This window comes from Protopterus annectens, chromosome 4.part1 (genome assembly GCF_019279795.1).
Source record: "Protopterus annectens isolate FY-2018-M chromosome 4.part1, PAN1.0, whole genome shotgun sequence".
NCBI classification, from domain to species: domain Eukaryota; kingdom Metazoa; phylum Chordata; order Ceratodontiformes; family Protopteridae; genus Protopterus; species Protopterus annectens.
Window position 1 is genome coordinate 961,669,824 of NC_056734.1, and position 17,117 is coordinate 961,686,940.

A 17,117-nucleotide genomic window follows, 5' to 3' on the forward strand; every position below is an offset into this window, starting at 1 on the left:
AAGCAGTAGAAGTGATCCCGTATCCGTTCTCTGAGGTGTCTGTTGGTTTTCCCAACATAGAATGCGTCACAACATACAAAGTGGGCTAAATATATCACATCCGTAGTTTGACAGTCCCCCATGGCACTAAATTTATATGATTTCCGTGTTATGGGGTGTACAAATAACCTGTTGGTTTCAATGTACTGACAGAATGCACACTTGTTGCATCTCACTGTCCCATAGGTCACCAGAGGGGGATGTTCCATCCTTTCTTATGGTACTCTTTATCCAACTGCTAGTGACATGGCAGCAGATAAATATTGACACTAGCATTAACTACATGCAGTTGATTATAGACTTTTTCCGACCCTTAGAAAATGAACTCTGTGATAAAATAAAACAATTTCTACCTCACGCTTGCAACTAAACCTATCCCACTAACCTTTAAGAATTCTTTTGTACACCTGTCCCTAAAGTACATCACCCTTTGTCATTTAACAATTATAGTACAATAGAAAATGTTTGCCCACTGGTGAAAGTAGCATATGATAAAATCTTGCAAATACATTACGTAATATGATGTTCTTTTCAACAGATAGCATGGTTTCAGACCCAAGTGAGTGCTGTCACTGCCGTATGCAAACTAACTGATCAAATCTGTCATAATACTGGAAAAGACAAACTGATGGAAGAAATTTTATAGGCTTTAAATGTACATTTGAAAACATTAATCATTTTTTTTCTTATGAACACCTCAAAAAGGCATTGTTTTTGTGCATAAATAATTACAATGGTTTGATAGCTATTTATCTGACCAAACTTTACAGTTCACACAAATAACATCTCTGTCCTGGGCACTACTTGTACCACTTTTTGTTAATGATTTGCCGTCTTCTGTAGCCAGCACAGACTGTATAATGTATGCTGATTATTTTGCACTGCTGAAAGCATAAAAAATCAAAATCATCTTGTCTCACATCTATAGAATGATTCCTTTGCTGTTTGGAACTGAGTATGTAAAAAACAGGCTAGCTATTAATGCTAACAGATCAAATGGAACTAGAAGCCAGAGGGAAATTGCAATCAATGTACTCCTACCAAAATTTCAGTATGCTTTGCTTCTTATAGCACTCCATTTTCCACAAACTGCAGCTGTGCTACAAACCACAGAGAATAAGAGAGATTAACATTTAAACATCTGGACTATAATCACTGTCATAACTACTTTACCTTTTAGAAAACAAAAGATATGCCAATGATGGGTAAGACTAATATGTTACTCAGTAATTTCTCCTTCAGAATGATCACAGGTATTGCCCTTTGCTTAGAAATAAGCTCTTTATTAGAAATTTCACTTAAAATTTGAGATGTTGGTTGACAGAAAAAATTTTTTAACAAAGATGCTCCTGACCCTTAGAATGCTTTTCCATATTAACAAATGGTAAAATCTCACTTTGAAGATAGATATAAGTGTAGCTGTCCTAGGGATCCAGTTAAGCCACGTGCAAATACTCCACTCAGTGGCACTGTCATTTATGTGCGTCATGAACTTATTCTATGATAGCTGATATAATTTTGACCATAATTAAACTTTTGTTATATTCAGGGATATAGGCGGGATAATTTTCATATTCACCTTCATCATTATTTTACTTTTTGCACCATTTCTAAGTGAATATATTACTTTTTGTTTAGATTTATTTGGCAATTTTGTACTTCGTTTGGGTTAAAGAAGTGCTGATCTGACTAAGTTTCTAGTTCACTAATGTGTATTAATTTCTTTTGCTTTTGTTCGTATATATGCTGCTATATTTGTTTTGGTAGTAACTGAAAAATGTTCCGGTGTTTAGGGCCAGCTTATGCATCTGCTTAGCAAAGTATAAATAAATGAGAATTTACTAAATCTCAGATGCCCAATTCTTAAGGGAAAGGCAAATGAGGACCACCAGAAATCCAAAACATGTTTGGAAGGAGAGAGCCCCTCACACACCATATTACTAGTCCGTTATCTTCTAATAACAGCAACGCAATCCCTACTAAACCCTTAAAACTCCTTGCCTCTATTATAAATTCATTTCAGTCTACCTTCCTAGGAGGGCAGCTGACAAAATTGCCAGATCCCTTACATTCATTTTCATCCTGTATCTTACTACAGAAATTGTTCCACCAGTTCTAAAATGCACCATCATTATTCTTCATCCTAGGGTACACTTCCCCAAAACACAAAAAGTTTATAGACCAATCTCCAACCTCTGCCCTCTAGCCAAAATATTTGAGGTTCTATACAAAAAATTATTACACATATCAATAACTGGCCTTGATAGCCTAGTACCAACCTATGAACCTATCGTCCCTAGGGCCTATACAAGCCTAAAAGCCTATACAAGATAAAAAAAAAAAAAAAAAAACATGGACTCAGAAATCAATTTAACACCACTACAGCTCTTCCCTGTCTGCACTTGAGACAATCTACAATGATACCAGCAAAGGCTATATTACAGATAGTGTATCTGTAGATATGTCTAGAGCATTTGGAACTGTAAATCACAGATTACTCCTCAACAAGCTACAATAATGTAGCTTTGGAACTAATAAAATGTTTTTAAAGCAGTCTAGAAAATGGGACTTTTTAAGTCCTTTCTGTCAACCAACTTTCATCAAAAGGTACACTTACCACTTGTATCCCAGGGATCAGTCTTGGGGCACCTCCTATTCTCATTATTATTAATGACCTCACAGCTGCCATTCCTTTATTAGATTCAGCATTGTACTTTGACATGCTACTGCTGGAATCTCACAAATACCCTACTTTCCTGTAAAACCACCTCCAACAATCCTCCTCTCTGCACATGGGCAGATAATAACCATGTTCTCATTAACCACAAAAAGATGAATGTGATACTCTTTCTGGTACTTCCAAGATGGCTGCACATTGAGCAATATCTTAATTGTAGCTGTCCCAGTGTAAAAACAGAAACTTAGCAGAGAATTCCAGTGAACCCGAATTTCTGGGTAAATTTCAGTAACTGGCTTGTAAGTGCACTGCCTGGATGCCAGGAAGAAAGAAATACAGAGGAAATTAAGGAAATTAGTTACAAAAGTTGATAAACACTGACTGGGAAAAGTCATACATTTTTTAACAAAAAGCAGTGCAATCTGCAGACATGATTTCCAGTAACATAGAGGAAAGTGTAAGGCAACTACACACAGACCTAGCTAAAATGAAACTAATGGAGTATATCATCTCAAACAATAAAAGGCTAGAAAAATGGAAGAAGCTTTAAACAGATATTCAGATAAGGTGATAAAACAACAAAACTCAGAAGTGGAAATGAAGAAAGGGCTAGCTGAGTATCAGACTACACAAGAAGAGATGTTTCAAAAAATAGTTAAATTAGAGGACAGAGCATGTATGGAAAACCTGAGATATTCTGCTCTACCAGAGAAGCTGGAAGAAACGGACTGTATTAATTTTATGAAAGCCCAAATAAGCAACTGGACTGGTATTACACAACAGGAATTGTTAATTGAAAGGGCACACTGTGTGTATGCTCCAAACCTGACTATGAGAAAAAACAAACTTAGACCTTTAATAGAAAAGATGCAATATTACCAGCAGAAGGAGTTCATTCTGACAAAACAGTGGCAGAAGGACAAACTACTAAAAGTGGGAGGTGGCAGTGTGTGGAGAATAACTACTCATTGTACACCAGGCAGTAGAGGAATAAATGTATTCCATTATTCAGGAAATGTTGAGAAGCAGTCATGAGGTTCAAACTGCCGTACCCAGCTTTCTTCAAAATATTTTTCCCTGGAGGGGAAAGTCATTTTTTGATGAAGTACATGTAGAGGAAGAAATACAAAAGTTTATCCAGTAAAAAGTGAGCTGTTAAACAGAAGGTGATTTTCCTCCTTGCTTTTCTGGTAATAAAGACCATAGAGAGACTCTGCCAGTAAAACCTTTCCCAGTGCTTCAACAGAAAATGCTTGCAAGAAAGAAAAAATAACAAGAGTTGACTGTAAGAATAAAGAGTATGTTGGAAATGAAGCAAAGACACGATCTAGGAGATGATGATGAACAGGAATAGAGCAAGAGAATCTGGAATTACTGGATTTTCTTGTGAACTTTGTTTAACTTTTAGGGGACTTTAAAGCATATGCCCTACTTCATGTCATTAATGTTTGGAGAATAAAGTCAATAACTTGGAAGTTGACAAATGAAGGATTACAAAGAAATAATTATATTTGTGAAACAGGACAGAACAAGAAAATCTGGAAATGGACTTTGTTAATCTTGTAGGGAACTCTAAAGCATATGCCCTACTTCATCATTTCTGGTTGAAGAAACCATCAGGAGAGGGGAAAAGAAGGCAGAGAGTTAACTGTAAGTAAAACGCATTTTTCTTAATAGATCTATTTTAATGGTGCATGATTTTCTTTGCATGTTATAAAGTAATGTTTTATCAGTTATTTTAAGTGTAATGGGGATAATAATGTAAATAATGTGCTCCTGTTTTTTTCTTTTTCTTTTTTCTTTCTACCATCTCTCTTTCTCCGTGTTCAGTTTTAAGAAATAACACAGGATGAACCGCATGTACAGCAGGTGCATGGACCAAAAAAGAGGAAACTCAAACACAAGATGTCCAGCACCAGATAGGCAAAAAGAATAGAATTTTATTGTGGCAACTCCAGCAGATGGTGTATTAAAGCATGCATATAGTACAAGCAAACCGGTTTCAGCAAAGATATGCCTTCCTCACTGCAAAAACTGAAATCACATAGTGTAATTTAAATAATCACACCCTCAAAATACAAGCTTGTCATTGGATGATTAAAATTGCTCATTTAATCCAGGTTTGAGCAAAACCCACTCAACCTAATGATCTAACTGGATTCTTTTCTGTTTGAAATGGTATGCCAACCTGTCTTATACAACCTGTTGCCTGTAACACGATCAATTATAATAAGTTTAAACTGAGCAGTGGTATGAGTCATAGTGTGTATAAAGAATTGGACATCCTTTTGTTCCTAATGTCACTGAGATGTTCGGATATCCGGATCCTCAGTCATCTAGAAGTCTGCCCCACATAAAAAGTGGAACAAGTAACTAAATAAACTCCAATAATTTGTCAGGGCCAGAATTCAAGATACAACCCAGTTCTTACAGATCATCATGGATACACAGTTGGATCCGAACTGGTTATTGTGTACATCGGATGTGGCTGTCCTTTACACCAATATTCCCCATTGGGCTGGTCTGGAGGTGGTCCGATATTGGCTAGATAAGGCAAATTTATATTCACCAAGTTTCAGTACATTACTTTGACTGAACATGTTTTAACCAAAAACGTGTTTTATTTCCATGGTAAATGCTATTGGCAGGTGAAGGGTACTGCCATGGGAGCCTCCTTTGTTCCCATCTATGCTGACCTCTTTATGGGTTTTGTTGAGGAACAACTCATATATGATGCCAATCACAATCTGTACCTTGATGAAATTGACATTTGAAGGCGTTACCTGGATAATTGCTGGATGGTGCGGAGGGGTGATGATATAAATGTACATGAATTTGTACAGTATCTCAATGAGAACAAGTGGGGGATCCAGTTCACGTTGAATTTTCTTATTGATCAAATTACATTTTTGGACATAGCTATTACTAGGGAAGTAGATCATACTTTGAGGACTGAGGTCTTCTGGAAACATTCACAGTATAACACACTACTTCATGCCACCAGCCATCACCCGCAACATATCATCTGCAATATTCATAAGTCCCAGTTTCTTAGGATCAGACGCATCTGTTGTTCTGACAATTCATATGATCAGTATCAACAAGACCAGATAGGTTCCTCAATAGGGGATATGACATTAACAACATCAGTATGGCTAGTAACTTTGCATCTCAACAACCTAGATCATCTTTGTTGAAATATAAACACAAACAAATGAATGGGGATCAACAAGAGCCGGTACATCTCGTAACAACCTTTGGACGTAATATAACCATCCTTAGAAAGATCATTGACTTTCATTGATCATTGGGACATAACTTTTGTCACATGATAAATTTTCAGAGTTTTTATTTCCTAAATGCTTATTTTATTACAGATGGGGTCCTACTTTGAGTACTTATTTTAACCATTACAAACATAGGATTGCATCCAATACACATCAGGTTTCATTGTTTGGGGATAAACTGGTGGGGGTATGTACCCTATGGCCATTGCTCAGCATGCAGCCTTGTACTAAAGAATAAACAATTTACCGGTAAAAACACATCCAAGGTGTATGATATTTGGTGTTTTGGTATATTTAGCTACTTGTTCTTGTTCCGCTTTTTACGTGGGGCAGACCTCTAGGTCACTGAGGATCCAGATATCTGAACATCTCGGTGACATTAGGAATAAAAGGATGTCTAATTCTTTATACAAACACACTATGACTAATAACACTCTTCAGTTTAAATTTATTGTAATTGATCGGGTTACAGGCAACAGGTTGTACAAGACAGGTTGGCATACCATTTTAAACAGAAAAGAATCCAGTTGGATCATTAGGTTGGGGGGTTTGTTCAAACCTGGATTAAATGAGCAATTTTAATCATCCAATGACAAGCTTGTATTTTGAGGATGTGATTATTTAAATTAAACTGTGATTTCAGTTTTTGTTATTGCACTGAGGAAAGGCATATCTTTGCGAAACTGGTTTACTTGTACTATACGGTGTTTTAATACACCATCTGCTGGAGTTGCCACAATAAAATTCTATTCTTTTCACCTCTCTGGTGCTGGACATCTTGTGTTTGAGTTTCAGTTTTAAGAAATGTCAGCACTGCAGTATAAAAAAAAAAAAAAAGAAAATCTGGTTAAAAGAGCACGACAAAAGAAATATTAGTGTGCTTTTTGTTCTAGCATAGGGGGATGACTGGGTTAAGGCCATTAGCTTAATCTAGTAACACGTTTTAAGAGAAAGCAAGTAAATGAAGAAGAGTGTTGAATATTGTAAGTCTTTTTTCTAGTAATCAAAGGTATGCTTGGCAGTTTTGTCTGGTTCTCATGTCTCAAGCAAACAGTCTATTAAAAATAAATGGCTTGGAGAAAATGTTTTCTGAAAGCATTCAAGTATTTTCCCAGCTGAGACATCAGAACATTTGCTCATGTTAGGAGGGTACAACTTCAATATTTGAAGATATACATAGTTTGTGTGCTATTATTAAGTTAATATGTTTTAGAAGGGTATTGGAGTGTGGTTGTAGTTTTGTTTGAGGGCTTTCAATAAACAAAAAAGCTTTGCAAGATAAGCTCAAATGGGGATGGCAAGAAACAACTGTATAAAAAATTAACCTGCCAAGCAGTATATGCGTGTGACACAAAGCTGGAACTAGACATTTAATAAAAAAGCTGTTGCACTTAAAAGATGGGGATAACTTCAAGAATCTGATGCTTTCTGTAATGTCTTTAAAAGTCAGTGGTCTAACAGATAAATACCAAAGAGAAAGAATAGTGAACTGTATTAAAATGTAGATTGCAAATGCTATTGGAGACACTTAAAAAGAAATGAACAAGTGAATTTGATAAAGAAAGGTTTTCAGGATAGCTATTTAGCAGAATACATGGGGCAAAGGAAGAGAGGAGTACTTGTATTAATTGCAAGAGCTCCAATAGTGATAGAAGAAGAAGAAGATAAATACATTTGTAGTACTAAGGGGCTACTAGCAAGGGAAGAGGATTACATTGACATGTATTTATATTCCACTGAAAACTGCTATGATGGAGCTTAAGAAAATTCTGGGAGAAACAATTAGCAGCAAGGAATATTGCTTATAGCTGGGGACTGAAATTTGATTGGTAACACAGATTATGTGTCTGTGGGGCCCAGAAGGGAAAAATATAACAAAGGAGGGTAAATTTTTGAAAATAATTATGAAAATATTTGGCACGGAAGGTGTAAATTCAGTACTTGGAGTGAATTTACATATTCCCCAACATATAAAAACTGGGCTAGGCTAGTTATTTACATTTCACAGGAACATGTGTATTTAACCCAATAAGTGTTTTGGATCTTGTACCAATAATTAAAGTAAAAACACAGGGTGATGAAAAAAATGAGACACTGGCACTTTCCACATATCTGTTGAAAAGAGAGGAATTTAAGGAATGGGTAGTGGAAATTATTCAGGAGCTGTTAGAGAAGATAGAAATTTCTTCTGAAAATATAGCTAGGGAGTTTGATAAAATTAAAGTGGAGTTTAAAAATAGGGTGGAAATAAAAGAACGGGGAGATATGGTTAAGAAGTAACGGTAATTATTTAGAGGGGCTGATAAATGTTAAAGTACTGCAAAATAGGGGGGATCCCACACAAGAGGAGGAGCAACTGCAGAATGCTAAGCAGAAAATAAGGGATTACCTTGATAATATGCATGAGTTTAGAAGGATTGCTGTTAAGCAACTGTTTTTTGATAATAAATCTTGAGCAGAAAAACTTTTAGTACAACTACTCAGGCAACAAAGTAGAAAGGGCTGTCACCAAGCATAGGGGCCTATAACAAGGAAGATAAGGGATCCTGTAGAAGTATTAGAAATATTTTGGAAATTCTATGAAAATCTGTATAAAGCAGAGAAATATGGAAATTGAGAAAAGGTACAAATGGAAATGTTTATGGAAGACTGAATTATGCCAAGGTTAGAGGTGGCCCAGTTCCTAACAGGATAGAAGTAGATGAGAGAAAATGGTGATGTATAACCAGTCTACAGGAAAGTTCCCAGGAATAGATGGTATTCCAGTGGAAGGTTAAAAGCTAGGAGGGAAAGAACCAATAAAGATCTTGAAGGATTTTTTTGACAGTATTTTAAGTGGAGGAGAAGTACCAACTTCCTGGAAGAAAGTGGTGGTAGCTGTAATACTTGGAGGGTAAAGATCCATCAGATCCAGCTTCATACATGCCCATTTCAGTACTAAACCATGATTATAAAGTGTTTGTCTAAAATGGCTAAAAGAATGGCAAATGTGATGCCATAGTTAATAGATATGGATCAATGTGGTTTTGTGGAGGGGAGGCAAATATTTGACATTAACAAAACACTGATCCAGAGGGAAGCAGAATGTAAGAAAATACCACTGTTGTTGGTGGGTCTTGATGCAGAGAAAGCACTTGACAGAGTAATCTGGGACTTTGAGTAGGGCATTGGAAGCATTTTCATTCCCTGATAAATTTGTAAGGTTGATTAGGAGGATATATGAGGGATCGGAGGCAAAAATTGAAGTGGGTGGGGGTCCTCTCTGATATTTTTTGCTTGAGCAGAAGAATCAGGCAGGGGTGTCCTTTCTCCCCTTTATTTGCATTATATTTGGAACCATTGGCAAATAAAATAAGGGGCTTGGACATTCAGGGATATAATTGGTATGGTAGTCAAGAAAAGGTTGCTCTATTTGCAGATGATATTATTTATACCTGACAAAGCCAGAAAGGGACATTACAGTGTTGTGGAACATTTTGACACTGTTTCAAATCTTTTTGGAATATAAAATTAATGAAGCTAAAACAAAGCCATTAATGGCAAATGATGTTACCCACACATGAATTGGTTCAGCAATATCCATCTTTATGGGGGTATGATAAATTGAAGTATTTAGGAGTACAGATTAAAATGATCCTGGTGTGGTGGGAAGAAACTAAAAAGATAATACAAAAACTGAGAAAATTGACGTGCTGTTATATGGATATGGATAGTAAGATACAAACAGTTAAAATATTTTTAGTCCCTTTAGTCTTATTCACAGGTCAGGCATATTTTTTTTTATCAACAAGAGGAGAAGGTGTGGCTCGTAATATAGAGTTGAATGATTTTATCCAGAATGAGAAGACAGCAAGATTCCACTAGGAATAGGGGAACATATAGGGGAGCAAACTCCTATTACTTATCAGAAGTATAACTCATGCCAACAACTTTAAAAAGACCCTAAAAGATCACCTGCTTAATTCCAAGATCTGCCACTGCAGTCACCCCACATAACCTCCCTTATACCTCTGTCTATTCACATTCTACAACCTCTACTTAGGAAGCCTCTTGGCACTGCTTCTAATTCTTAGGAAGCGTCTTGGCACTGCTTCTAATTCTTAGGAAGTGTCTTGGCAATGCTTCTAATTCTTAGGAAGCATCTTGGCACTGCTTCTAACTCTTAGGCAGCATCTTGGCACTGCTTTTAATTCTTAGGCATCGTCTTGGCACTGCTTCTAATTTTTAGGCAGCATCTTGGCACTGCTTCTAATTCTTAGGAAGCATCTTGGCACTGCTAATTCTTAGGAAGCATCTTGGCACTGCTAATTCTTAGGAAGTGTCTCGGCACTGCTTCTAATTCTTAGGAAGCATCTTGGCACTGCTTCTAATTCTTAGGAAGTGTCTTGGCACTGCTTCTAATTCTTAGGAAGCGTCTTGGCACGGTTTCTAATTCTTTGGAATCATCTTGGCACTGCTTCTAATTCTTAGGAAGCATCTTGGCACTGCTAATTCTTAGGAAGTGTCTTGGCACTGCTAATTCTTAGGAAGTGTCTTGGCACTGCTTCTAATTCTTAGGGAGTGTCTTGGCACTGCTTCTAATTCTTAGGAAGCATCTTGGCACTGCTTCTAATTCTTAGGAAGCATCTTGGCACTGCTTCTAATTTTTAGGAAGTGTCTTGGCACTGCTTCTAATTCTTAGGAAGCATCTTGGCACTGCTTCTAATTCTTGTAAATTTTAGAACATGCTAGCTTTTCAGCACTTTGACTAAACTGTTTGTTTAAATTTTTAGTACTCATACTTTGTGACAACTATAATTTGTTCTGTATACTGGCATTTCAGTTTGTACTCTATTTATGTATAATGTTTCTTTTTACTTTTTATTGCTGTAGATGTTATTGGAGCTTTTCTCCTTGGGTCGCCACTGAAAATGTTATTTTTTTAACTCAGCTGGACCAACCTGGTTAACAAATGTGAAATAAATAGAACAAGGTTGATTGGGATTACCCAATTTAAAGGGGTATTTCAGAGCAACACAGTTAAGACTCATATCAATAGCACAGCAGAAAACTGTAATTCAGAGTGGATAGAGATGATGAAATGGGGGATGCTCAAGAAACAACCAGAGACTAGGATTTTGGATGCAGACCTTTAAGGAGAATAATAATCATACAGAATATTATGTTCATAAAGTAGCAGAAAGTATTCTAAGAACTAAGCCAACACAGGAATGGAGAAAGAAGATTCTGCTGATAGAGATAACTGCAATTAGTGATACAGACAATAGGCAAGGGGGGGGGGGGCTGGAATTTATTGGAAAAAAACTGGCAAAGGAACCACGCCATTGGGAGCAAATTACTAGAGGGGGAAAGGTATTAAAATGAGAAGATGCCAAAAATTTATTTGGACTGCAGGTTAGCGATTGCCTTCCTTATCAATGATTGCTATCGGCGTTCGAAAGACATGCATAGAATGGGCGTGCCTTCGCTGAAGGTTGGGCGTCAAGCTGGCACCTTGGCACGTGTAAAAAATCTACTGCCAATCATTAGTGGACCAGAGTTCGGCTGTGGCGACCCCTAACCAGGAAAAGCCGAAAGAAGAGCATCAATTATTGCTGTCAGAGTATAGGCAGATGTAGAAATGGGGGGGGGGGTCCTAAATGAAAGACCAGCACCGGTAGCATTTTTAGTAGAGTCTAGAACAGAAGCTGCAGTTAAGAAAGGAATAATTATTAGAGTGTATACAATACAGAATGATGACTATAAGAATCAGTAAAAGAAGGTTAGAAAGGATTGGAAAGAGGTAAATGATGGGGGATATATTTATGTCTCCAAAATATGCAACAGCATCTAGAAAATATAAGATCTTTGCTTCAAAGTGTTAACATAGGTATTTTTATATCCCAAGTATACTCCAAAGAATTTTTCCTTGGGTAAACAGCAAATGTTAGAGGTGTGATGGGGATGAAAGAAGCAACTGGGAATATATTTTCTGAGAGTGTAATTATTTGGCAGACTTTAAAGATTCTCTGCAGACTGCTTTGTCAGAGATACTAGGCGAGCAAATTGGAGTAAGTAAGGAAATGATTTTTTTGAGGTATGATACAGAATCTGAATTGCCTAGACATGTTAAGACCTTGCTGAGTCTAATTACGGTGGCTGCCAAGAAAGCAATTACTACAAAATGGAAATCAAAACCAACTTTATGAAAAGTAGTAAATATAGTAACAGAGATAAAACAATTGGAATTGGGATCCTTAGAAAAGGGTAGGAGCAAATTACATAAGAAAAAAATGAGAATTGTGGGAGCAATACATACAAAGGAGGAATGAGGAAAGTAGGATTTGAATGAGCTATGTAATGTTTAACTGACAATAACTATAAATTACAAGTGATGTATAATGTTTGCAACTACAGTTATGTCAACATGTTTTGTATAATGTTTGCAAATGAAATTGTTGGTATGGTTTATTTTCGTTTATATAAATGTACATGTCAGTGATTTAATAAAGTTTCTTTAAAAAAATTATGCTCTTTCACCCCCCCACCCCCTGCAAAGTGTAGTAACTGCCTTTGTGCACAGTAATTTATAACCATAGTATAGTATCGTATTTCCATTGTCTCCCAATACAAATAAGTAGGCATTGATCTTGACATTTCCCTCACCTTCAGCACTCATACTGACAATATAGTTAATAAAGTACTAACAACTAATTATTCTGTAGAATCTCTCACCTGATGTTAGTATTTCTATTTCTAAAAATGTGCTTCTCCCAAAGCTTGAATATGAACTACCATTACTATTTTTATTCCTCCTACAATACTTACAGATTTTAGATTGCCATAAACAAAATCTGCACATTTGCTTTGCTTGCAAATCCATATACCCAACACTGCAGCCTTTTTAAGAAAATCAGTTATATACCTGTATCCTTAAAATCTACCTACCTCATACGTACATTGATATAGAAAGTTTTAGGTGAAAGGTATTGCTTCCTTTAAGAACGAAACTCCCTTTCAGGGATACAGCAGTTATGCTCTTTATGAAACAGCCAAGAAAATGTTATCGCACTGTCTTAGACACCTTTGCATACAGCTATTGGAGAACGTGCATTCTCTAGACTGATCCCTGCACTATGAAACAATTTATTACTAGAAATAAAAGGCCAGGATGCTCTGCAATGGTTCACATCATCACTTGCAGATGATCTCTAAAGTGAAATAGCTTGTAAATGCTTCAGGGATAAAGGGTAATATGATTACCAAGTCCATCACTCAATACAAAACCACACCTGGATACATGAACATTACTTTAAGCTGATGTATATCCAGAACTGGAAGGATATATTGAACATAGAAAAGCAAGTTATAGTATCTAATGTTTCCATAATTATCTGTCAGTGTGATTTACTGCATCTTTTCAGTATTTGTTTTCCAATCAATGCTATGTCTTTTACTATACTGGTTGTGTCTAAGCTTTTTTTCCAAAAACATTGGTCTTATCCTTTTTTTTTAATACTTCTATTAAGTCGTATTGTAAGGTTATGCAACTGTAAAACAACTATATGGCGGTGTCTAGTCATATTGTACAAGTTAAACAGTTATAAAGCTGTTACTGTCAATATGAAAGCGCCATATTCTTGCTTTTGTAAGCATGGGTCATGACTGAAAAGGGTCTTTGGACTACTTTACAAGCATAAATAAATTTGTGGATGATAATCGATGTGTCATCTTTTGGGGTATTAAGTGAGATAACTAGTTCTGCTCACTGCTGAATGTAGAGTTGCTGAAACTGGACTCTATATGTAGTAGTTTGAAATATGATTTGTGTTTGGAACTCTTCAGATATGCCTTTCTAATACATCAGGATGGGGCATTCTTACCCATCTTGATGCAAGTATAAGGAATGTATCCCAGAGATAACCCCATCTCTGAAACAGGCTTCCCATCCATGTGAAGCAGCATTCCTCCCTAACTCAATTCAAGTGCAACCTGGACATTTGGATGGGGAGCAAGAAATTCACCATGGTTTGGCACCTATGTCCTAATGGACACACAGCCTCTAAATTGTTCATCTCCCAAGCCCCTGCTTACACTTATCAAGGGTATCAGAACTTGTCAGAGATTTGGAATGCATGGCTAGGCTTAAAAATGCCTTTGTGTTCGTTAGCCTAGTAAGCACCTATGAACAATCCTTGCATGTGAGCATCTTTTTCCTGCATTTAAAGATAATATTTTAAGTTTTTACTGGTTTTTTTTTCCCCTGTAGATTGTTTACCTTCAGATCCATTACAGAGTCAGTATGACTCCTGGCTAACTCTTGTAGATAAGCTGAACATCAAAGCATTTGTCAACCTCACTCTCTCAACTTGTGTGAGACATGGTGTGCAGCACCTTCTGTTTATCTCTGGTCTAGGTAAGTAATTTAATTCACCAGTTTTGTTTGGTGTTCTGGTTACTCTGCTACGCAGTGCCAAAAAGAGGCACCAGGTAAGTGTATGTGATTACCCAAGACGTTGTAGTGAAGGAATGGACTTTTAGGCAGGTGCCTGAAGTATGCAGTACACTATTCAGAATTGTTTTGACTTTTTTCACTTAGCATATTGCTGAATAAAGCTGTGAAGACCAGGAGTTCAGAGACCAGCATGTAAGTGTGTAGCGTTTCATAATGCAGAATCCCAAACACAGCAGAAAATCCACTGTGTCCATGATTAGCCTTAGGACTGCTTTAGGGTTCCAAGGAAGCTAGCGTTCCTTAGAGTTCCTGTAACAACCTGTTTCTAAAAATACTTCATTCCATTACCCAAGAGATGGTCAGAAAAATCAGACAATTACTTTTCCTTTAAAGGACCTATTAACACTTCTCTGTTGAAATGATTTTTTTAGTAAACATTTCTAACTTATCAACATCTATCTTTATAATCTTATACATATTTCATCAGGAGAGTTTCATTGTTTTCCTCCGCCCTGATCTTGGCTTTATCAGCAGGGTTACACTATTCTGTTGTCTGGCACCCATGATCCTTACTTCCACAATAGTGTTACACTGTTTTTCTTCCTCAGACTCTTAGGAGTTCCACCATCTCCTACCCCTCTCCACCTCATTCTTCCTTCCCTAGGAGGGTGGTTCTGCTTTTTTAATTATCTCCTTACATTCCTTTAAGAACTCCCACCTCATTCTTTCTCATATCCCAGTACCCCTCTTACAGATGTCACTGCTTCCATTTCATGATCTCTCCTTTCCTCCCATTTCCTCATTTGTATATCTGCCAGTCACAAAAATAAGCAATGCCTTTCTTAATGCCCTTAATGTTCTTTCCATATTTTGTTTCTCTCTCTTGACACCTATGTTCTGTGTTTTCCAGTATATCCTTCCCATCATTCCCCAACACTTCTTTACTTTTTACCAAGTTTCCATGAAGTGCTGACATTACGTTATGCCGAACAGCCTCGCCCATCCTTTCCCCACACCTGCATCACTCAGGGTTTGACTCCACTCTGTGAAACATTGTGCACTCTGCTGCTTTCTTTACTTTGGTTATTATATTGCGCTAAATGAATTTGGCTGTTGCCCATTCCAGGTTGCTTCTGACCTCTTCAGTGGTCATTTCTTTCTTTTTTTATCTGTATATCTTGCCCCATTTCCCTTCCTTGACTTTAATCTGTTAGTTTAGGGGCATCGTCTTCTCATACTATTTCTCATTTTTAATGTTTTCATCACTGTCATACACAATTGCTAATATTGACAGACATTTTTTCTCTGTATGACTTCCCTTCAAAGTACTCAGAGGTGCACTTGTTTTCCATGTTCTGTCCTGTTTAACTGTCTTATATAGCTAATCTTTTTCCTTCAACTTATTTTCTGCTTTTCTGTCTCCTGGGTCATGCCTTCCTCCATAAATTCCTCAACAGATTTTGATTTCTTTTCTCTTCCTTCTTCGCTTACACTGTTATTTCTTTCTTTATCATTCTTATCCTCCCAGATGCTATATCTTGCAGTACTACTCCCTTTGTATAATTGAAACTTTCTAATATGCATCCTTTCATCTTTCTGAACAGTCTGTCTTTCTGCATGTACTCTGGGACTTTTCCCATCCACATATAAGTTATTAATGGATCTGCATACTGTCAACTGCTTTTCCTTTCCATCTGGCTGATTTACTCAGAGATTCTGATCATTTGATAATAATACCATAGACTAAGAGATTTTGCTTGCATCTGAAGCCATCCTCTGCAAGAAAAAAGAAATTAACTAATTGTTGCACTTTTTTGTTTTCATTACAGTATGAAAGATTTCTGTGCTATTTGTTTTTCTTGCACTTGTATAGAGTTTTAATTTGCATTTTTAAACTGATGTAAGGGTTGCTGTTCTGCATTTAAGTACACTGTTTCTACAGTTTCAGTGCTTTTAGGCATCTGTTTTGTGTTCCCTTTAAGCTCCAGACCAATCATTTTATATTAAGAGGTCAAAGTCTGCACTGTTGTGGCAAAAAAGGGCTGATTTCTATCTATCTGAGCTGGGAATTACTGGTGGAAAGCTTATTGTATGCTTACCTGGAGTATAGCTAGTATCAAACTTGCTTTTTTAATCTTGTATGTAAACCTCGCATTTGCATAAAGCTGTTTTTCCTGCAGTGACATTTAATGGTGCCTGTTTATATGCAATCACCGAAAGTTGCTCTTTCCCTATAAAAACTACCTCGGAAATTTAGCTCTGTCCCATGCTTTTCAAGAAGCAACTAGTTTGCACCCCAAGTAGCATGATTCATTTAGTTAGGTCTAGATTATTATTACATCACCCAGGACTATCACTGATAAAAGAGCAACTAGATTGGGCAGTATCACTGGATCAGTTAACTGAGATTACATCAAGTAAGCCCCCATCCCTCATCTGTGTACAAACGCCCTCCACTCCTTTTCCTTGTAAAGCCCACTTTGGGACCTGCAACCATGGTGAGGCAGTTTCCTGCTATCTCTGCATCTAGCTCAGTGGACATGAACATCCTGAGGCAGTGTAGCAATTACCTTATGTACACTGACAACCACTTAATTCTGGAACAGATAAATACAGTATGTGAGAGATGTCGTTACAGTGTCACTAGAGGCTAGACTGTCACATATAGACACAGAATTCA

The 17,117-nt window shown here is 36.9% G+C and overlaps 1 protein-coding gene across 2 annotated transcripts in view; it reads left to right on the plus strand.

Annotated features, from left to right (window-relative positions):
- LOC122801135 (solute carrier family 12 member 9-like) overlaps positions 1-17,117 on the plus strand; it is a 1,658,551-nt gene that overhangs the window by 1,495,433 nt on the left and 146,001 nt on the right. For both annotated transcript variants that reach the window (XM_044070675.1, XM_044070674.1), the window contains exon 12: positions 14,252-14,398. In XM_044070675.1, coding sequence (XP_043926610.1) covers positions 14,252-14,398 — 147 coding nt within the window. The remainder of the gene's footprint in view (positions 1-14,251; positions 14,399-17,117) is intronic.